Genomic DNA, 23319 nt, shown 5'->3' on the forward strand with positions numbered 1-23319 from the left:
TGTCATTACTCAAAAAAATTAAATTCTTAGATGTTAATCTAACAAAATGTGTATAGGACTTATGCTGAAAACCATACAACACTGATGAAAGAAAGCAAAGAATATCTAAAAAATTGGCCAGATGTATTATGTTCATGGATTGGAAATAAACATAATAAAGAGGTCAGTTCTCCCCAAAGCGATATACAGAATTACCACAATTCCTACCAAAATCTCAACAACATTGTTTCTATAGACACAAGATTATTCTAAAACTTTTAGGGAAAAACAAAAGAATTGAAATAGCTAAAACAACTTTGAAAAGGAAAAATAAAGAAGGATAAGCCAATTGAATTTCAAAACTTACTATATAGCTACAGAAATCAAGACAGTGTGGTATTGGTAGAACAGACATATACATCAATGGAACAGAATTGGGAACCCAGAAATAGACCCACACAACTAATTTTTGACAAATGTGCAAAAGCAATTCAAGGCAGAAAGACAGCCTATTCAACAAATGGTGCTGGAGCAAGTGGACAACCACAGGCGAAGAAATGAACCCTGACCCCAGCCTCACTCTTTATACAGAAACTAACTCAGAATGGACCACTGACTTAAACCATAAAATTATAAAGCTTTTAGGGGGAAAAAATGTAGGAGAAAATCTTCAAAATCTAGGACTAGATGGAGTCCTTAAACTTGACACCAAAAAAAAATTAATAAAAAGAAAATAAATTGAGCTTTATAAAATTAAAACCCTTTATCTCTGAAAGATCCTATTAAGAAGATGAAAAGACAAGCCACAGAGTGGGAGAATATATTTGCTAACAACATATTTGACAAAGGACTAGCATCTAAAATACAGAAAGATACAACATATAGAATGTATTAGGTGAAATTTTTTAAGTCTAGCTCTACACGCGAATAGAATAAAAACTCATTTTGTAGCTTGAAAGCAGTGTTATGAGGAAATTTTTTCATATTATGGTCTTTCTTCTATCAAAAAGGCCTTTCACCATGATGATTTTATTACATGCATCACTCTCAAAGCAAATTGGTTATTTATGCAGTAATAGTTGCAAATGCACCATAGCTGCCTTTACTGGTGCTCTGCTTGTCATAACAATGGGTGAAGCTGGTAAAAAGGATATGTAAGTTCTATGCTAATGACATTATGAGTAGTGACAGGAATGAGAATGGCCATTACTTTCAAGTTCATCACAATCAATGAAAAAGAATATGAAAAGGAATATATGTATTTCTATGTATGACTGAAATATTATGGACAGCAGAAATTAACACAACATTGCAAGCTGACTATATTTCAATTTAAAAAAAAAAAGCATAGAGTATTGGAGCTGAAAAAAATGTTAGAGGTCTGAATGCAACTTCCACTTAGCATCCCAGTCATCTAGCCTCCTTTAATGACAGGGGCTCTGACTCCCATCCCAGGGTTGGGGATCTCTGTATTAGAAAGATCTTCCTTCTGCAGACCCCAAATTTGTCTCTTGGTAGGGTACCAATTTTAGCCTCTGAAAATACATGGAAATGTTCATTCCTTTGGTCAGTCAGTCAATCTTTCAACAAATATATTTTCTGAGCACTTACTATTTGCTCAGACAGTGTTTTAGGTTCTCGGATTAAAACAGTACATTTAAAAGACAAAAAAAAAAGTTCATTATAATCAAATATGGAATTTTACAATGATCTTTAAGTGTCATACATGTATGGCTATTTAAAAACTTCAGTAAAAATCCTTCAGGAAATACAATTTTGTATCATGTAAATGTAAAACTATGGTCTAACAATTACTGTTTCCAAGAAAACAGTTATTGTCATTATATTTTCTTTGAAACATGATTGTTGAAATCTAGCAAAAAAAACAATGCAGCCCTTTATGATAAAAATAACATTAAAACTACTCAAAGTTTTGATTTGCTTAGACATATGAAATCATGCTAATTAAAAAATTTTAAAGTTCTCGTAACATTTATATGTTTACATGAACTCCATCTATATTACCTGCCATATTGTCTAGTACGTCTGAGCCCCAATCTCCTTGAAACACTGATGTTAAAATGCTGTCAAATAAATGAAGTTCCTTTGCACCAACAATTTTGTCACGAAATAAGCGCTGTGCTTCATATGCTACAATTTCTAATACGTAATCTAGTGGATGGTTTGAGGATCCTAAAAAAGGCAAAATTTTCTTTAATTGTAATAAAATTCAAATGATTTAAAAATGGTCTGTTTCAACATAATAGTAGAAAGAAATAGAGAATGAGAATCTACATACCATAATTTCGGCATCAGATAAATAGAAAAAAAAAGGGGGAAAGAGTTAAAATTCATTTTGTTAAGTTGGTAATCTTTTTGATTATTTAAAGGGTATGTTAAACACTATTATCTCTAGTTATTCAAAACAAATATCAATCCCCATAAGCACATTAAACATGCTTTGGCTACAAAGAATAATGATTTCATTTTTCCCAAAACCAAATTTTAATAGTGACAATCATAAATAGTTTAGAAGGGGAAATATAATATAAATTATAATTTTAACATTAATGTTTAAGTCTAAAGTTAGTATTTAAATTTAATATCAACATTATTTTAGTTATAACTTTAATACTATAATTATAACACTCATTTAAGGTATCTATTACAAATATAATATACAGCATAAATACACACACACACACAAGGACATGCTAAAGAAAGGTAAGTGATTTGAAATCATAAAGGCAAAACTCACCTCCTTCTAAATCATATCTGAATAAGCCAAGGACCCACTTGGTGAGGATGCAAGGAGTAAAGAAATAGTGACTATAATCATCAACTGTAAATTTGGCCCGCACCTGAAAAAGAAAATATAGTAAATGATCTGTTACTTTCTTAAATATACAATCATGCTAAACATTTTTCAGTCACCTTAGAGTCACAGGAATTCCAATTTCTACCAGTGTGTGAAACTGTATTTCAATATAACTGATTTCCTTAGTTCTCTTGTATATTATATTTTATGCATTTAAAAAACATTATCTAAGAGGGGTTGTTTATAAACATCAACATACTGCCAAAGATTATCCATGGAAATAAAATAAAAGGTTAAAAAGTCCTGCTAAAAAAAGAAATTCAAAGAAAGCTAACCTATGTTTTATAAAATGGTAGTTGTAATTCCAAGGCGCTCATGGAAATAGGTAAGACCCATTTTCTAACGGTGGGACCTACAGAGCTATCTTATGTTCAAGAAGTCACCGAACTTTTAACAAATCAAAGTGCCACAACTCAACCTATAATCAGTAAAGAGCCTGTCCCTTCCTCTCTGTGGATAGATCCATTGCTCTTATTCTGGCCTGGATCACTTAACATTTGAATTAATTTAGGGAAAAAAATAGCTTTGTCTTTCCCCACTTCTACTCCCATACTATAAAAAGCACCTTCCACAAACACTTTCATAACTTTCACATGCTACTCCCTTTACCCAAGAAGACCGTCCTTCATCTCCAGTCACTTCATGAATTCTTCATTTCTCAAAACTTAGATCACATTTCACCTCCTCTGAACAACTACCAGGCACAACAAAGTTCTTCACTGCCTCTCCCATCCTATGCATGCAGCTTGTACACAGTTACTGCCATACTTGTTTACATGACCAGGTCCCTCAGTAGACTGTGAACTTTCAGGAAATGGAGACCCAGTCATGTTTGTATCCTTAGGACTAGCACTGGAAAGAGAAGGTACTCAACAGATGTCTTCTGCATCCTTAATGTCTATTTTCAAGTATCATCCAACCTTACTCAGGAAGAATATTTTAGACATTTCCCCACAGATTATAGGAAAGAAATAAATGTCAAGACTACTCTCAGTTTGAAGCATGGAAGAAAGAAACTGACAGAAGGCAGGAGGAAGATCTAGTTTTGGAAAGAAGATGAGCCATATCATAAATATGCTAAATTTGAGCTCAAAGCAGAACGACCATGCACCCCACTGATTTATTCATTATTTATTGGGTATCTATTAGAAACTGTGCCAGGAGATATAACAGTAAATAAAGCACACAGAACATGTCACCCTCACAGAGCTTACTTTCTAGTAGAAAAGTATAATAAACAATAGAAAAAGTGGCCTGAACAATACAGATCAGGAGCAAAGGCAGTCCTCTGGGAGTGATATCAACAGACATGAAAACGACAAAATAAATGAACATATACCTGCTCGTACACTTGTACCATGGATCCTGCTAAGAGGTATATTTTTGATGAAGAACCCCAAATAGAATGATCCTTCAGATTTTTATGTAGAACTGGTTCCAAATAGGCTCCATAAATTGTCTGTAATTGCTCTCTTTCCGGGTAACTAAACAAAAAAGTATATAAGAAAGAAGTTGAAATAAATTAATATTCTAAATTATTATTTTAATGTTATGTTATAGCAGGGGCTTTCAAACTGTGTGGTTTTCTAACCGTAAGAACTGGATACCTCCAAGGGTTACAGAAGGGCCAAAGCCAGGCTCATAGTCCCTATTCTTACTTTAACTAAATTAGATTCCCAATTATCTGTTGTCAAGTACTAAGAGTCTGAACAGAAGAGTCCAAAGAAATTACTTACAAACATAATTGTTTAAAAAATCACTGACTTTTAGAAAGGGACAAAGGAAAATTTTGCTGAAGAAAAAGCTGAGTTAAGCAGAGCCTGTACAAAGAGCAGTAATCCACTCCAGAACTATGAAAGTAGAATACAACAAATAAAATTGACCTGTTTCTCCCAAATCAAAATCTACTTCAATATAGCTTAATTGGTAGCTGTAACATTTCTAATGGAAGAATGTTAATAGACGGGGCAGTTTAGCATGAAAGCATAAAACCAAGATTTTGTAAGGAGAAATATAACAGAGGACACAGTGCCATAAAATTTGAGTCCCTATACTAAGTATGGACCATGGAGAAGAATGAGTGTATTACGATTAATGTTATTGGCCACCCAATGACCTAACTCTACCTTGTTCAGATTTAACTTCTCTTTTCAGTTATCTTCATGACACGGATAGTATTTTTGTTTTATGTAACCCACGACATATGTAAATACAAAAATCTGCCAGATTCCTGACACTGACATTTAGAGACGATACAAAACAGTTCAGCTTTACTTCTAATATATAAGACGCACTGATTAAAGCCTTCATCATCCTGAATTATTGCCTGTGGTTTGGGAAGGGCAGGAAAAATTATCAGACCTTCAGTTTGACTATTTTTATACTCTGCATTTTGAAAAAATATCATTAACAGATATTTTTCATAAAATGAAATATTATGTCTTCTTAAATTAAAAAAATTAAATACTAAGATACATACTCTACAGCACAGAGACGAACAATAGAAGTAAATCTGGTAGTAAGTTTATGTCTTCCCAGTCTTCCTCCAGCTGACATAGAAGCCACAATTTGAATATTTTCTATACCAACCCATTCCAAATTTTCATCATAAAATCCTTGATATGTCAGTACCTATCCAAAAATAAATGTATTTTGAATGTTTTATGGGTAGGGTTATCTAATCATGATATATTTTGCATAAAATTCAATTGTTTCCATATGCAGTCAGTCATCCTCTAACTCAGAACTCAAGATTGAAATATATTTTAAATTCTTATATCATTAAAAATAATACTGTTCAAGACTCTGTTCAATTAACATTAGCTGGATTATTTTCATTTTTAAAATGCTTTTTCCTCTAAGAAACAGTAAAACTCAGATAATTGTATACATCCACCAGCAATTATCACAAAAAAAGTGAAAGAAATCAGGAAAAATAGAAGGAAAATATTTTCAGTTTTGTCTATAAATATTTTATTATATTCTACAGTTATAGAACCTAAATGTGAACCTATATAAGTATATTAAACTCTAATTTAGAATTTAGCATTTCTAAAATGATGTAAATCACATAAAGAAATAAAACCACCCACATTGAGAAGTTCTGGTCTCTAAGACTTAGAAGGGAAAGAGGGAGAATGGGCTAAAGCAGACAGAAAGGGGTATGACTAGGTCCAACTGCTCTTGGAAGAATGCGTACCTAAAAAAATGAAGCAAAAACTTCCCCAACTCCAACCCCATCCCCAGCTTCTGCTTTGCTCTTTTTTTAGGACTAAAGGGTAGGTCAACAGGGTACAGTAAAGGTTGTTTTCACTTATCCTGTCATATGCCATCTCAGTGTAACACTAACTTCTAAGTGGAGGAACATCAAGGCAAGTAGTCCTGGAACAAGACTGAGACGCTTCAAGAGTTTAATCTCCAAGTCACATGAGAGACAGAACTGTCCCTAAGGAGGAAAGTAAAATTTCTATCTATAAGTATAATTTCTATCCATAGATCTTCATCTGTAATAATGAAATTAAATAGTTTCCAATTAGATCAAAACACTTCAAGTGGTAAGACTCACCTGCTGCAGGAAAGCTACCAAAGTACTGGTCCCCCACTTATCAAGCTTGGGTAGGTTGATATCTTTTAAGTACAAAACCAGTCTCTCACAATCTTTTGGTCTATATACTCGGCCAGTATTCGTACTGATTACCATGCAAGTCTGGCTCAGTTTCTGCAGGAGATGTCGAGAAGTAGTTTGTGCACTACAGTGAACTGTAGCAATCTGCGTGGACCGGAGCTGGGAAAAGGCATACCTGAGCAGCATCCTGTGACAGATGTAAAACATATGACTTTTTAAATGTAACCAACAGAATACTTACTACATTCAATACCAAATTTCTATTTTTAAATATTTCAGTTTCTAAATTATGCATGATATTATTAAAGAGGGAAGTAGTAAAAATAGACATGGTTTCTGTAATTATCAAGGTAGCGTTTTAATTTTTAGGCCAGGAAAAAAATTAATTCATATTTTAAGACATTCTTGTGACTCTTTTGGCAAAAAAAGGTTCAAAAAAATAATTTAGTTTGATAAAAGACACTTTTTCCACAGTTGAAGGAAAGATTTTAAAATATTCTCCAAGTTAAAGAAAAATTACTACAATTTTACAGAATTGTTTAATTATGAAACTCTAGAAATATGAAAAAATAATCCATGTCTCCTTTAGTTCCAATAACTACATTCAGTAGGCATTAAAAATAGGCTGAATTTCACTGAATTAAAAGCTATTTTTTAAATAAAGAGCTAACGTCAAGATTCATTTTTTGTAACTACAGCATATAGTATTTGTGAGTACATCTAAGGTTTTGATGTTTTATTGTGCCTGTATGCAGATTTTTTTAAAGAGTATCTTCTCAGATTGCTCTGATTCCATTAAAAAACACACAACCTGACAGAAAAAAGGACATATTCTTCTCTAGAGTCATACAATTTTTAAAAGTAGTGACAATAAAGACTCCTTCATGATAATGTAAATACTACTTTAACCAAAAGAAACGTCACAAAAGTTGTTAAATCACTTTAAACTAGGAGAGAAGCATATATTCACAATATGCACCTCAATCACCATTTTTCTGCTCTTACCCTTTGCCACATCCTTCTGGTCCTACAAGAATAAACGGCTGTTTAGTATCAGAACTTAACCAAGGTTTGAAATAATCTAGACCTCGCTGCATATCAGGAGTCTGGATGACTGGAAGAGCTTGGCCATTACAGAAGTCATCAGCAGTCAAGTTTTCTGGCTTCTTTAGCGCATAAGATGCTAATCGTCCTCTACTGGAGTCATAAAAGGTGTCCATTGGTTTCTGAGGGTCTGGAGGAGATTCTCGTGCCCACTTAAAAACCTTAAGGGGGGGGGAAAAAAAACCTTAAGAGGAAAAAGGTGTGACAGGTTTTCATATACTCCAGAGTGTGTGAAATTTTAATTCTTTAAAGTAAATGTCCCGAAGTGAATTATCCTCGTTCTCAACAAAGTTCACATGCATTAAACTTACTAAATATCTTTTATAATTACAGTAACACACTATCTCAAATACTGTTCTCTAAATGATCATGTAAGCAAATAAGTAATCCAGTTTGCATATACACCACGGTATAAATATATTCAACTTTTTAACTGAGTTTGTATGAACACTAAATCACAAATTACACAACAGAGGACTCCTGGGTCCTTCATTTCCACTACACTTGGTACTGCCCATTCCACTGTGCCCACAGCTACTCTCCTTTCTAACACCGAAAACTGTGACTTGCACAGATATACAGCAGCTAGCCCCTAATGCTATTCTTCAGCACCTTTACTCTAAACTTTGGCAAGAGAACGTCTGCTTAAAAGCAGCAGGCAACATGATGTGGGGTGGTCACAATGAGAAGCATCTGGCGACAGAGGCAACAGAATGGCCACGGAAAGAAAAGCAGCACAGAGAAGGCAATAAATGGTGAAGCAATTACTCCAGCCAAGCATTCCTAACTGCTAAAACTCTTCTGGTTAAACAAATGATTAAAAGAGTGTTACTTTAAGGTTAAAATGAATAAAATAATTTTATTTATTCATATAGCTAAGTAGGTTCAAAAATATCTAACAAAAAAGATATGGTCCAAACTTTGGCCTATGAAAACACTACTTTATAAAATTTTGATAACATAAAATATCATAAACTAGTTCAAAGGAAAAAGAAAGTATATACGTATGCATGTACATATACAGATAGTCCCCAACTTACAACGGCTTATGATTTTTCGAGTTTACAATAGGGCGAAAGTGATATGCGTTCAATAAAAACCATACTTCGAATTCTGAGCCTTGCTCTTTTCCCGGCTGGCAACATGCGGGTCCAATACCTTGCTGTGACGCCAGGTAGCGGCAGAGTGGCCACAAACTGCAGCTGGCAGTCAGCCACACAACCACCAGGGTACACTGATACACTTACAACCACTCTGTTTCTCATTTTCAGTATAGTAGTCAATAATCCCATGATATTCAACACTTTATTAGAAAATGGGCTTTGTGGTAGACGATTTTGCCGAACTGTCAGATGATGTAAGTGTTCTGAGCACGTTTAAGGCAGGCTAGGCTAGGCTAAGCTATGACGTTTGATAGGTTAGGTGTAGTACGTGCATTTTCAACGTAGGGTATTTCCGACTTATGATGGGTTTATCTGGATGAATCCCCTCACCATAATTCGAAGTAGATCTGTATATAAATGCATTATTATCATATTAAATGCATAATTTCAAAATTAAAAAGTTCTATACCATGGGTCAATGAAAATTAACAAAAAACGTTGACTAAATATAGGGCATTTAAATGGACATTACCTCTTTGGTGAATTCCAGGCGTGACTTGAGGTTCAGATTTCCACCAAGCCCCCTTATGAGATTAATAATAAATTGATCGTGATCTCTGCATCCATGTAGATGTGACAAACCATTCATCACAGTCCCAACCAAACTTGTCTCTACCACATAGTCATTCTGTTGATCAAAATCCATGGTAAAGACAAAGGGTAAATATTAACCAGTAAATTAGAAACATACAGATTGATGTTTACACATCTTTTCAAGGATCATCTTTAAATTTATCCCTCTACTCAAGTTGTAGAAAGTTTAGATTTCAACTTATATATATATAAACTTTGAAAACAAAAGGTAATCATAAAAACACAATGGTGTATTTCTAGCTGAAAGGGCTGGAGTCCTTAAATAGATACAGTCTGTTTACTTCCTAAACTTGAAGAATATAAAAGAAAAGGTAAATCAATAAGCACTGGTCTAAAAACAGTTCCTCATTTCTTCTTCCTGAAAAGAAAGAAGTTAGAGGCAAAGGCTAGATTAACGGCACTGAACAAGAAAGGTTAGTAAAAGGCGGTTTAAATGAAAAATAACTTGGAGCTTTTACTCTATACAGAATTTTAAAATGAAACTTGCGGACTCAGGTGGTGTAGATGGTTTTGATCTGTGGGCCTCTGGGCCCTGCATACCTGCCAGGAAGTTAGAAAGGGAAAGAGTTCTCATTCTATTAAGTATTTACTGACAACCAATGATGCATTAGGATCTGTATGAAATGCTAGGTATTTTTTTTTAAAAAAGGTGAATTAGACACACCACTTGTTCTAATGAAAGTCCAGTCTAGTAGAGGAGATGGTTAACAAGCTGTGGTAGAAGCTACAGAGCAGCAGAAAAGAATGTTTTCAGAAAGGGTAACTCAGATTGAGGGCTCAAGGCCTCTTTAGAAAAGGGTGGCATTGAAGCTAACATGTGAGGGATGAGATCTCCTTGGTCACCAAGAACACAGCATGAGCAGTGGTAAAGCACTGGTGTAGTTACAGAATTGAAAGTAGTTTATGCCTGAGGAAGCAAAGGAAGAGTGGTCCAAGTCAGACAGGTAGGCAAGGGCCAAAACAGTGGAATTGTACAGGCCACGGTAAGGAAGGCAAATTGCATTTTCAGTGCCTTTAAAGTTTCTTTAAGCAAAAGAATAAAATGATCCAATTTTACTTTAAATCCCTCTGCCTGTATAATAAATACTTTTCAAAGAATGGAGAAATAGGAGGAAGGATGGGCAGAAGGGAGATGGGCAGAAATCCAGCTGCTTAGGCCATAATGAGAGCTCCAGACTTTAAAGGTCGCATAAAGGAAACCTACATATTTTCTTTTGGATTGTCTAAATTGGTAAATTAATATAAGAAAGCAAAGCCCTAGTTATACATAAAATCAGCATTTGACTGGAGTATTCACCATGGCATATCTCACAGAATCTGAACACAGTGAACAAAGTACAGAATAAAGAAGGAAGGAACACTCATGACGTTAAGAAAATTTCAAACGACAACAGAGACCTGACCTCAGAACAGGATCAGTTTATTTTCTAACTGAATCTTTGGTATCCACTCTGTGGCTTAATAATCTTATCTTGTCATCACTACTATAGTCACAAACTCCTACCAGTCAATATATTCTGATGTTATATTTCTCATTCTAACACTAACCACCTGCAAGTAGATGACCTCAAGGTATCTGCATTGCAGAGCCTTGTTAAGAGCCTTGTTAGGCTCTGTATGTTTATATTAATGAAATAACAACATACCTTCTGAAAAGGTGTCACAACACAGGCATCAGGTATTTAACTAAGCTCACACACTCTTTCACTCACTACTCTGCTACGACCATACGGTTCTGGGGTTACAATTAGGAGTACAACAGGCTTAGTCCTTGCCCTCAAGGCGCTTACAGTTGAATGTAAGCAATTGTAATATAGTTGAAAGACACTGGATGTTGAAGCACAAAGCATATTTTTTCACTCAGACTGAGGGCTGCTGAGAGTGGTTCTTTCCCTGAAGTCTCCAAAGAAACCTACCTCATTTGCATCATTTCCTCACAAATCCCTATTCCTCCATCGTTCATCCCTACCAAGTCAGAAAAAAAAAAAGGCTGAGAAAACTATAGTGAGATCACCGAAGTAATGACCTCTAAATCAAGCTCAGATTAACACTCAGATACCTTAAAAAAAACTCAAGGCTATTTGTTTCTTCTATTCTGTGTATGTTTATGTTTTCTTATAAAAGCAGTGGCATAAAAAGAAAACCAAGAAATGTTGAAAAAGCATGTATAATACATGAATATTGTCTTCTTTGCACACCTAAGTTCAACTCATGTTTCCAATTCAAAATTAAATGTCATCTCTTTAAAACTCTCCTAGAAGACAAATGCTCTCTTCATCCCATTATATCGTGATTACCCTTTTACATGTCATTTTCCTCCATGGCACAAACCCTTCTTAGGGGCTGTCCTGTTAATGTTCACCTCTCAAAGTCTCTTCTAGCACATAGATACTCAATACAGTTTTCTTGGATGAAACATTAAACAAATGTTTTAATAATATTACAAATAACTCACCCTTTTTCTACTTTACTATTAGCTTGGCATTGTTTTTAGCATGATATACATACAGATATTTTTGACATAGTGAAAGTGAGAGCAAGATGGTTTTGCTAGTAAAACTTAGAAAGGTATTTCAACATTTAAGATTTTTAGGTGACCGGTGCAAGATACTGGGGGTGGAAGAATTAAAGTGTATTAAGACTAACATATAAAGTTATGCCAAGGATACAGCGGGACAACAATGAACACATCTACCCCTCACTTCACCCCTACACTCTTGCAAAGCTCTACTAACAGGTAGCTAATGTAAGCAACACTCGATTATTCTTCTTCTCACCTAAATGATTAATTATGAAATATTATAATGACCTTACCTGTTTTAGAACCCACTGTAAAGCCTTTTCAAAATAATCTCCAATCCAGTTTTCAAGATTATTCCTATGTTTAGGAGGCTGATTCCTCAACCACGATTTTATCAGAGAATTAAGATCCGTATCTTCATCACTGAAACACATTAACAAACGTGTAAGAAATTATTTAGGGAGAAATTGTGAACTGATTTCCAAAAAAAATTTCTGCTCCAATAAACATTATTTAATACATGTCAAGAGGTTTCCAACTTGCAAAATGAAAGACTGAGCCACAGGACGTATTAAACCTAGGTTAGGTCTAAAACTCTATGAATCTAAGATTCTGTGATTTAAATATTTCCACTTAGGTTTAAATTACTAGCCTCTAGCTCATAAGTAGTAGTGTTACTTCTATGAACTTAATCATAATATTTAAATAAAAGTAAAAGAAAAAAGAGGAAAACAAATTAAATACTTGCTATCTCATTTAAGTAAACAAAAGTAATGATTAACTGATATGACTAAACTTCTGAAATCATTCAATTGCAATAAACAGGAACTCTTTGAATGAAGTAAAACCTAACAAACAATAAGAAGTCAATAAAAAATGAGGAAAACATATTTATACATTACTTATATATCATTTATTTCATTTAGCTGTGAAACCAAAATAATAATTGAAGAATATTCTAATACAGTGTATGCAAACGCTCTTACCTAAGAAAGATCATTCCCATTCTGGATATTGTGGCTGGCGAGGCACAACTTAAATCATGAGTTTCAAATACAAAGTTAACATTTGGGCCAAACTGAATCCTTTCTCCACTAGGCATAGTGAGGAGTCGATTATCATCCAGAACAGAATTCAGAGATTCTATCCACTCGGGGTCAATATCACCATCACAGATTATCCATGAGCTGACATCTGTTTTCAAACAAAAAAAGTAGAGAGAAAATAAAAATACATGAAGTGACACTAATTAAAAAGAAAGAATATTTATCTCTTATTCTTTAGAAGTAATTTCCATATGTATTATTTTATATTTCTGAAGCTGAATATAAAGAACAAAAATTTGAACAAGTTGAAATTTTTCACGTGAATGTGTACCAGAACTGTGCTGGGGAACCCACAGGCAGTCCTGGCGTAGCTGGCCAAAGACTCAGCTCTACGCTACGTGAGAATGCTCTACCTATGAACGTACAGGACTGGGATCTCACTAAAAGAAAACGTGGGTTACAAGGCCTGGGTACTTTCATACCCATCGCCGTGTGAGATGTTCTTCAGATATTTCCCTCCCACCACGTCAAAAGAATGGATGAACGCCTGCTATGTGCCAGCACTTTTAGAAACTATGGGATACCTACTCTTCAGTGCCCTACATGGGAAATGACAATAAAATACAGTCAAATTTCTTTGATATATAAAAAGGTGACTTCAAAGGGGAGAAGCAGCAAACAAGTTGTGCACTAAGTCTTTCCAAAACAAACTTAAATCCTCCTTCCTAAAATCAAAGTGATTGCAAGTTGTTCCTGAACCTTCGAAATAATTCAAAGAGGAAAATATCATGAAGAGAAGTGTGAGAAAAAAATACAGGTACTATCTGGCTTTCACTTAGTGTGATATCACTGACTACACTGAAAATGAAGAGACTACAATGAAAATCCCTTCCAGTGTCTTAGAATCCTAAACCTTTCACTCACTGGCTTAGAAAAACAACTATTAATTAATTTATGACCTAACAAAAAATAGGTTGTCTTCTCAGATTCTCACCAAAAATTCTCGTAAACATCAAGTCAAAAAATTTATACCAGGAAGTCTACTGATTTATATTTTCAAAATTCTGTATTCAAACTGGTAAGTTTGTACAAACAAACCAATTTTAACCCCAAATAAAAATCTGTCATCTTATTTATGAGGCATTATAAGATCAATTCAGCAATCAAACAAAGGTTGTACATTTATTCAGTAAACTAATCTTGTTGTGAATTAAAGATCACCCAGATTACTTTGATTTTCTGTTATAATAAAAATTGCTATACAATATAGGTCAAAAAGACAGCATGCCTTTGGCCCATCCAAAAAGTAAAATACCAATGTAGGTCACTAGATGCCATTTTATGGTCATGTATGAGTCTTGAAAAGGATAGCATTACAGACAAGTCCTATCATCCTCTAAAAGTTATTTAAGAAAGGCAATAAAATCACACAACAGAGACTAACCTTGAGGTTCTCGAACTACCTGGCGAGCACTATTTGTCAAAACACCATCAGACCATTCCCTTGTATCCATGTCAATATGGCCTAATAATTGATATCTAGGCATAGCTTTGGGATTCATGGTGTATTGTTTTACCACTTTGCCAATTTTACAAAGTGCTGCCCTTAACATTCTCCAAAGAGTTGATTTTCCAGCGCCACTCGGACCAACAATAACAACTCCCATCCTCTGGCGTAACTGTTCGTACAGTTCTAAAGCCTTCTTGATCTAGCAGAGAAGAAAATGTTCATATTTGACTTATAGTGTATAATCATATACAGTTCTGCTCTCATTCTGTAACAGTTGTTCTATTTCAAACATACAAATTAAGTTTTTGATTTCTTCAGTGGAAGATAAATAAAATACCTAAATAAATCTGAACATATTTACAATGCAATCTTTAAATCCAGTACTTCTTCAAAAGACACAAAAATGATTTCCAAGTTATTTGACAATGCAATATGTTCACTATTGTCCTCACTCATTCATTCAAATAAAATATATTCATACTTTATTCACTTTACTAATTCATTTATTTATATCCTGTCTCTCGAAAAATAAAAATTAAAAAACCTGAGGAAAAAGTGTTCATTTTGAACATGCATTTGAGCTGCAGCAAAAAAAGACTTACTAAAATGAATTTCTAAGAAATTGTTAAAGTTAAACTAAATCACATGTGATCAACTATCAAAAACATATATGATGGATCCTTCTTTATGTGCCAGGCTCTGTAACAGACACTAGGAATAAAATGGTAAGCAAAAATGGACATGGATCCTACCATTCATGAAGACTACTAATCAATATTAATCAAATATGCAATTAAACATTAAACGTGCATATTTAACACTGGTAATGAAAGCACACAGCAAGGAGACCTCATCTGAACTTGAAAATTAAGTAAGGCTCCCGTGAGTAAGATTTAAGTTGAAAGATAAAGGATGAGGATTGTTAACAAGGAATTAACCAGGAGAAAGGACTGAAACCTTATAAAATGTTCTTGACAGTTACCTGATTGGATATGATTTCATAATTGGCCTCCTCAAAGACTTGCTTTAATGCAGCACTCAGTTCATCATATTCTACTTCTTTAAAGTCAGTTCCAGGAAACACATCTTTAATCAGCGCATCAAACCGAGTACAATCAGCAAATGTAAACTTTGACATTGTATTAAGCCTCAGCGCTTGTACCACAATATGACTCTCATTAACTAGAGAAAAAGTTTCATTTTAAAATGATTAGTTAGGAATCTAAGAACTATAGGAAGCATTTAAGTGGTATGCATCATTAGTAATTAAATGGTGCACTAGAATTTAGTAACATTTAAAGACATATGCTATCACGTGAAGTGGCAAACTTACTTATCTTTTGACTGCTGAGAAACAAGTATTACTCAGTGGAATTATGGACTCTTTTCCAGAGTTTGAATCCCAGGATACCCAGAATTTATGTAATAATAAAAATCATTATCAAATTTATTTGCATAGTACTTTACCATTTTGATGTAATCTTTACAACAACTGTATAAAGTAAGGAAGTATTACTATTATTATTCCAATTTTACATATGAGAACATTTAATGTCTAAGGATTTAAATGACTTATCTGAGAGAGCACAGTATTAATATTATAGCTGGGATTTAAACCCAGATCAACTAACTCCAGATTCAGGTTATCTTTCCAAATATACCAATATATTTGCCTCCCAGAGATTTTATGTCCTAAAACGAAAAACTAACAAACTGAGCAACAATCCTTGATCAGCCTTGCTCAAAACTGGTTCATAAAACCATTCTCAAACCAAATGTAAATACTAACATTGCCAGATTTTTATTTTTTCAAGGATATTAGCTGCTGATTGATAAAACATATATATAAAGGCAAGAATTATTTTTAGTCTGGTATTCCTCTATAATTGCTTAGTATTTGTATGTTGTATGTGGCTGTACCAGAGTTTACTTAAGCACTGAACTCATGAATAAGTCATCTTTATTTACTACAGGTATAGTTTAAGCATTTCTTAAAAATCACCAGAAACAGATGACTAAAACACAGTAATCTAAGTACTTCACCAAACAACTATGTCTGCCTCGGCATATGCCAAGGTAATAAAAGAGCTAAAGTAGTTTCTTTAAGATGCATATTTTGATCATTCAAAGTCCAAATAGGTAATTTCACATAGTCCTCTTTCCTATGCTGTCTTATTTTCATAGTCTTTAAACTTAATTTTTAATAGCAATTTAAAGAGACTGAATATTCAGCCTTTCATAAAGGCACACACACATCAATGGGTAGGGGCAATCACTCTATATACATAGGAAAAAAAAGTGGTAAAGTATAATAAAATATACATGAGTCCATACTTATCTGAATAAATGATTTAATAAACACATCAATGGGGAAGAAGAGACAAATCTTTTCAGAAGAGTTTCAAATAACATGCAGATACTCTCCCCACTAAGGGGTGGGGCTTAATCCTTACCTCCACACTTTGAAGGTGAGCTAGATTTAGTACATGGCTTTCCAAGAACAGAGCAGGGAAAGGGGAAAGCAGTAACTTCACAGCAGAGAAACCTGGCAAGCACTAAGATAGGTGACGAAGGTGAACATCACCAGGGATGTTACATGGTTAGTATGTACCCACTGAAATGATGTAACGAGAAGGGTACTCCACCTCTGTGGTATTTTTCCAAATGTTCATAACTCAGTCAAATCGTGAGTAAAACATCAGGGGAAAAAACCCAGACTGAGGAAGAGTCTACATGGTATCTGACTAGCATTCTTGAAGACTTTCAGGGTCATGAAAACAAAAAGACTGAGAAACTGTCAGAGAGCAGAGGAGACTAAGGAGACATGACAACTACATGCAACATGGCACCCGAGATTCAACCCTGGAACAGAAAGAGGATGTTAATGATAGGACAGGTAAAATCCAAGGGAAGCCTGCAGTTTAGTAAACAGTAACGGACCAGCCTCAGTTTCCCAGTTTTGACAAATGTACCATGGCAAATAAGACAAAAAAAAAAAGGAAATGCTAACTTTGCAGCTTTACTGTGAATCTAAACATATTCTCATATTAAAAGGTTTTTTTTAATCATATTAAGATATTTCTTTGAAGGGTAATTTTGTTTAGTATGCTATGAAAGAGAAAATCCCTATGTGTTTCTAAGGTTTTTGTTCTTGGTTTAAGACTAGACAAATTTTTAGACTCTACTTAAGACTTACCAATTCAGGAACACTGTGGGTTGGGTCCAACAATCTTTTAAAAAGCCTATAGGTGATTCTAATGCACATTAAAGACTGAGGACAAGTAAATTAAACTATTCCTCCATATACTACAAATATTTAATATTTAATGCATGTGTAAAAGTTATGATGAGACATAAGGTAAAAACCAGGGAGAAACTAAATAAATTATAGAGTGTATTTAAAAATATTGTATCAATATTGGTTCACTAGTTTTAATAAATGTTCCACACTGATGTAAGATGTTAATAGGAGAAATATATATATGGGGGGGCAGAGTATTCAGAAACCCTATATACTATATTTATAACTTTTGCATAAATCTACAAATAAATTAAAACTTGTTTTAAAAAATTTGGACTATAATTGGGGTAATGAATCATACCTTCCTGTTTAACACCAGTTTTCTTCAGCTGTCTAAGAAGATTTCCACTTCCTCGCAGAACTGTCTTCAAAGCTCTCAAACCCCAGTCATAATGTTGCTGAGGTGTCAAAAGTTCCCTTAAGTAAAGACATGGAAATCATAAAGCATCAAGTAGCATAAGAAATTCTTTTTGTTACATTAAAAGAAATACAGAATATAACTATTAACATGTAGAAATAAGTCCTAATATTACATTAATTTATAAAAAGGAACCAGTCAACACAAAAAGATCACTCAAGTAAAACGTTAAAGATGGATGGTTCTCAAGGATCAGGATAAACGTTTCATGAACTGGCTAATCATCTTATTGAAGGCACTAAATGATCGTTACCTCTTACTTATACTCCTCAAGTCTTTAACTGATCCTTTTGCTCTCAATCCCTGATACTCTATTTCCTTCTCTTACGTGATACAGACCAGAATTCTAGGTTGCCCAAAGAAGCTAAAAGTCAATCTCTAATACTAGATATCACACGTAGGAAAAATTGTGAAAGATTCCTTCCAAAGAACAGTAGGTTTTGAGTGGTAAATTAGTGAGTATCACTTAACTGGAGTACTCCAATAAAAATACTTCGCAGAAAAAAAGTGAAATCGAATTAACAGTATTTATGAAAACAAATAGTTCTGAGTCACATGTTATTCTAAAATTAAAATCTAACCCTTTCCTATCAACTAAAACTAAAATCTTTCCAATCAACACCTTAAGTACAATCGCCAACATGAATATTATTGAATAAGTAAATTGGACAGATGTGGAAAATGGTCACTAATAACTATGATTAATCACTGGAACCACAAAATACAAAAATATTTAAAACAGGAAAACCCACCTGGATAGACTGAAGATAGCTACCAATTTTCTGCCCAATACTTTAGCATCTTTAAAGCCTTCTGAATAGAGAATAACTTCTGCAATAAGCTCATTGTCTGGGCAAGACATGGCTACTGGCCTGAAAAGCTGTTTAAGATTATCAGGCAGTTTTTGTCTTCCTCCATAACCTTTCCCAGCAGGATTCATAGTGATAAAAATTCCAGAATTAGAATTTATTTCGACCTGAAATAATAATTTAAAACATAGGCATCAAGTATTTGAAACTATAATGTAAAACGTATTTCCAATAGAAGTTTCAATAACATAATGACACACTTCTTCACACACATCTTAAACCTTAGCCAAAAATAACTACTAATGTGCTAAACATTTCCTTACTCAACATATAATAAACTCCTTAGGAACCATACTACATTTATAATCAGTTTTTTGAGGCTAAAAGTTTAAGAGATGACAACTAGTTTGGACATCAACTCATTCATTCAACATACGCTCACTAAAAGCTTTCCTTGCATTAGGCACTTTGCCAGGTATGCAGAGACAACACAACTCCGAACTAAAGTTAGTAACCCTTTACGCCCTTCTGGAGCTTATGAGTCAACTGAGTATTAGAAGCAATCATAGTGTGATAAATGCTATGACAGTGAAGAGCAAGATACCATGGAAGTACCTAGTAGGAGCATTTAACAAAGCTTTAAGAATAGAAAATCAGACTCAGAATGTGTAAACAATTAAAAGCAATGAGGAAGTAGAAAAACCCGGCGTAAAAACCTGGCTGTCAAGGAGAGAAAAGAGCACGGTTTAAAGGAAAGATGAATTAAATGAAGGTTTGTTTATATTTTCATTATATTAAATATTATCATATCATTATATATATTATGTATTATTAAGAAAGAAAATATGTGAGTATGTTTAAAAGCCCATGAGAAATGGGTGGAGGAAGGAAGGGGATAAGGCTGAAGAGAAGGTCCCTAGGGAGAAGATTCCAAAGCACAGGTGGCAAGATTAGCCTGGGTTGGTAGAAAGGATAATTGTTTCTTTCTAAGAGGAGGAAATGAAAAAATACGAACAGGGAAGAAAATAAATTTTGATAGCAAAGGGTTAAAAACTTAGTAGTTTCTCTTTTCTCGGTGAAGAAAGTTTAAACATTATGTAAATAACAGGCCACTTAGAATTGGTCTCCCCTTATTGGACTCCCCTGAAAAACTTGTATTGTGAAAATGTTGTTATGGATAAGAGGGTAAGATCACAGTTCTTTAACCTTTCAGTGTGTTTAGCATTATACACTATATATAGAAATTTACATTTCATACACAACCAAGTTTATATTCTAGTAACAAGAATGTTTATCTCCTATGGGGAGAAGTGAAGAACAGAAGACTAGTGAGGGTCACTGTTTTAAAGTTCATATAGAATAGTGATTAAAAACATGAACTTGGGGGGAGGGTATAGCTCACGTGGTAGAGCACATGCTTAGCATGCATGAGGTCCTGGGTTCAATCCCCAGTACCTCCTCCAAAAAATTAAATAAATAAGTAAACCTAACTATCCCCCCAAATAAACAACAAAAAAATTATTTAAAAAAAAAAACAAAAACATGAACTTCAGAATTAGACAGACCTGGATTTCAACTCCCAGCTCCACTACTTACTCTTAAATCATCAAACCCTAGTTTCCTCATCCATAAAACAAAAAAGGACACACATAGTACCTAATTCAAAGGACTGTGGTGAGCACTACATGAAACAATACATTAAAGCACTAAGCCGAGTGTCAGCACGAAGAACTCGATCAACATCAGCAAGTATTATTTAACTGGATTGTTCAATATTGAAAGTTTGAAGATGAATGAATGGTGGAGGTAGGCCAGAAAAGGGTAAAACATCCCAGAGACAGGTAAAAAAGATTTAACACATTGGTCACAGATTAGAAACAGGGGTGTCAGGAGAAGTAGAGATGGAATATTTGCCTGAGCATGAGTAACGCAACGTCTTAAAATATTTTAATTCCTTAAATCCCCAGTGTATTCTATACCTCCTTGCCAAGCAGTTCACATACAGTTCTATGATTCTTCAAAGCATCTTGAATTGTCTGGATTTGCATAGAAACTGCTGACAGTACAGATTCCTCCAGTCTATTGAATTCATCAAAACAACCCCAGGCCCCACACTTGACCAAACCAACAAATATTCGGCCCATTGACTTCACGTCGATGCCCTTAAAAATAACAATAAAAAGTATATTCATTAAAAAATTAATTAAAATCTAATAATAATTTACTACTTTGTCACTTAGTGAGAAGGTAATTACTTCACCCATCTGTGCCTCTTTTGTTCTTTTTTAAGTAGAGATTAAATAGCTACTCTTTCAAAACCCAGGGTGGTTTCAAGGAATAAACAAAATAATTCATGTAAAAGTGTTTTGAAAAGTACACAGAAACAAACAAACACAAGATTTTTAGTTATTCTTTAAGTCAAAACACAAATGCTACACAAAATGTTTTGAAAATGGTCATTTTAAATGAATTTAAGGTTCTTTTTCTATTCACTATTCACCTTACAAAAATTTCTTTTCTACACTCTAACATAAATCTTCATTCTGTATTTCAAATTATTTCTTTGCAATAGTTCTCTTTAGAAAACATTTTGGACCACGCTATGTGCAACCTCTCTCCATTGTGGTTTTCAAATAGAACAAATTCCGTTTTAAAGTGATTTAAAAGCAGAGCAATTTAAAAATAGAGCATTTCATATAAATACGTGAAAACTATTCCAAACATCTAACATGCTAGTATATAGTTTGATAATTATTTATTCTACCTCATCACAATTAAAAACTAAAACTTGTCTTCCAAGAAGTCCACCTAAAGCTTTTACTGATTCAGTTTTTCCAGTTCCAGCTGGTCCATACGGATTTCCTCCCAGTCCCATCTTCATGGCTTGAGTGAGAGTGAGGTAGCACTTGTCAGTCAGTGGAGTATAAACCAGCTTGGGAGCATTCCCCTACACAAGGGAAATATAAAATTCAAATATTCATGTTCTATTCAACATTTACAAGTATTACATATTGTGTGATTCTAGTTAAAAAGTTTAAAAGGCAACAAATAGGTTAAAGTTGTTACCACAGAAAAACACCAGAATTTTTTAGTGAAAGAAATTTTCTAAAGCACAAACTGGAATTAAACTTAGCTATTTCTCCAGCATGTATTTTATTCCATCCCCAATCGATATGTTAGGTTTTCCAAATGGTCTCTCAAGTTCTTGATAACATCACAAAGACATACCTCTAAGGCAGACAAATCCAGAAACTATATACAATTATACACTTTACAATATGATTAAATACAATTATATACGATAATCATTCTATTTCATATTTTAAAATTCATGTATATCATTTCCTTGAATCTTATGATCTTCACAAATCAGAACTACTTTGGAGACTTCAAAGTATAATTAATTGGAAAAGTTTTTATGAAATTAATAATTTTAACTAATCAAGTAATTCTCAAAATTTCTCCTAAATGTTAGGGGAAACAGATGCTAATCCCAGTTGCAGCTTATAGAGTTTTTCCTTAATTTAGGTAGACAGATTTGGGTCTGCAAGGACATTTCCTTTTTGAAAGATCCAGCTGGCAACTCTCCTGACATATGCTTATTAACATAAATGTCAAATACATCTTGATGATTGATTCACTGTGATGGAAAAAGGCAGAGGATACAGCTGGGCTTTTTTTTTTTTTTTGAGAACAAGTTACATGAGCTAGGTTATTTGCTTGAAAATTCTTTCACCTTACTAACTGAAAGCATTTAACAAACATATTTAAACAAATTTTCAATTGTACTAATTTGGGCCTTGTATAAGGAGGCACAAACCAAACTGTTTCCTGAGGTTGCATATTTCTCCTTGGATTAAAGACATATTTCAAATTCTATATAAATAAATACTACTTTAAGAAAAGATACATTTAGAGAATTCAGTAAAACACTGCCATTATTTTAACTTTTTTGAAATAGAATTTTTTCCAATTAACATCTTTTTAATTATAATGAAACAGGAAGACAATAACACAAAAAAATTCCTCAAAATTACAACTGAAATAAAAATAACTCTTTCCTCCAATAGCAAATTTCCTTTAAAGTAAATAATTTCTAGTTGGAAAAATTAAACATTTCTGCCACATGTCATACCTGATACTCATAAGTATACTGAAGTTCAGAATCCACCATTTGAACATAACATGTGTGATCACTTTTCATATAGAATCTAACTTGTTTTTTCCAAGCCCAGTCTTCAGTTGTATGAACTTGAACTTGGTTTAACTGCTTCACCACATCAATATTATGAATGATATCAAGAATTAGTGCTTTAAGCTTAAGCTCCAGAATGCCAGATTCTGTATACAATTTAAAATAATGAAGAAAAT

The 23319-nt window shown here is 33.7% G+C and overlaps 1 protein-coding gene across 4 annotated transcripts in view; it reads right to left on the reverse strand.

The window, feature by feature from the left end:
- The window catches only part of DYNC2H1 (dynein cytoplasmic 2 heavy chain 1), a 265953-nt gene that overhangs the window by 185763 nt on the left and 56871 nt on the right, over positions 1 to 23319 (reverse strand). For 3 of the 4 annotated variants that reach the window (XM_072968892.1, XM_072968891.1, XM_072968894.1), the window contains exons 32-47: positions 23084 to 23289; positions 21713 to 21895; positions 20928 to 21110; positions 18892 to 19115; positions 18023 to 18138; positions 15403 to 15602; positions 14355 to 14619; positions 12851 to 13058; positions 12158 to 12287; positions 9222 to 9377; positions 7488 to 7747; positions 6423 to 6669; positions 5337 to 5488; positions 4197 to 4341; positions 2738 to 2840; positions 2005 to 2172 (exon numbers count right to left, since the gene is read on the reverse strand). In XM_072968892.1, the coding sequence (XP_072824993.1) occupies positions 2005 to 2172; positions 2738 to 2840; positions 4197 to 4341; positions 5337 to 5488; positions 6423 to 6669; positions 7488 to 7747; positions 9222 to 9377; positions 12158 to 12287; positions 12851 to 13058; positions 14355 to 14619; positions 15403 to 15602; positions 18023 to 18138; positions 18892 to 19115; positions 20928 to 21110; positions 21713 to 21895; positions 23084 to 23289 (2946 nt within the window). The remainder of the gene's footprint in view (positions 1 to 2004; positions 2173 to 2737; positions 2841 to 4196; positions 4342 to 5336; positions 5489 to 6422; positions 6670 to 7487; positions 7748 to 9221; positions 9378 to 12157; positions 12288 to 12850; positions 13059 to 14354; positions 14620 to 15402; positions 15603 to 18022; positions 18139 to 18891; positions 19116 to 20927; positions 21111 to 21712; positions 21896 to 23083; positions 23290 to 23319) is intronic. The other variant, XM_072968893.1, reaches the window with a different exon arrangement.

Source organism: Vicugna pacos, chromosome 10 (genome assembly GCF_048564905.1).
Source record: "Vicugna pacos chromosome 10, VicPac4, whole genome shotgun sequence".
NCBI classification, from domain to species: Eukaryota; Metazoa; Chordata; class Mammalia; order Artiodactyla; family Camelidae; genus Vicugna; species Vicugna pacos.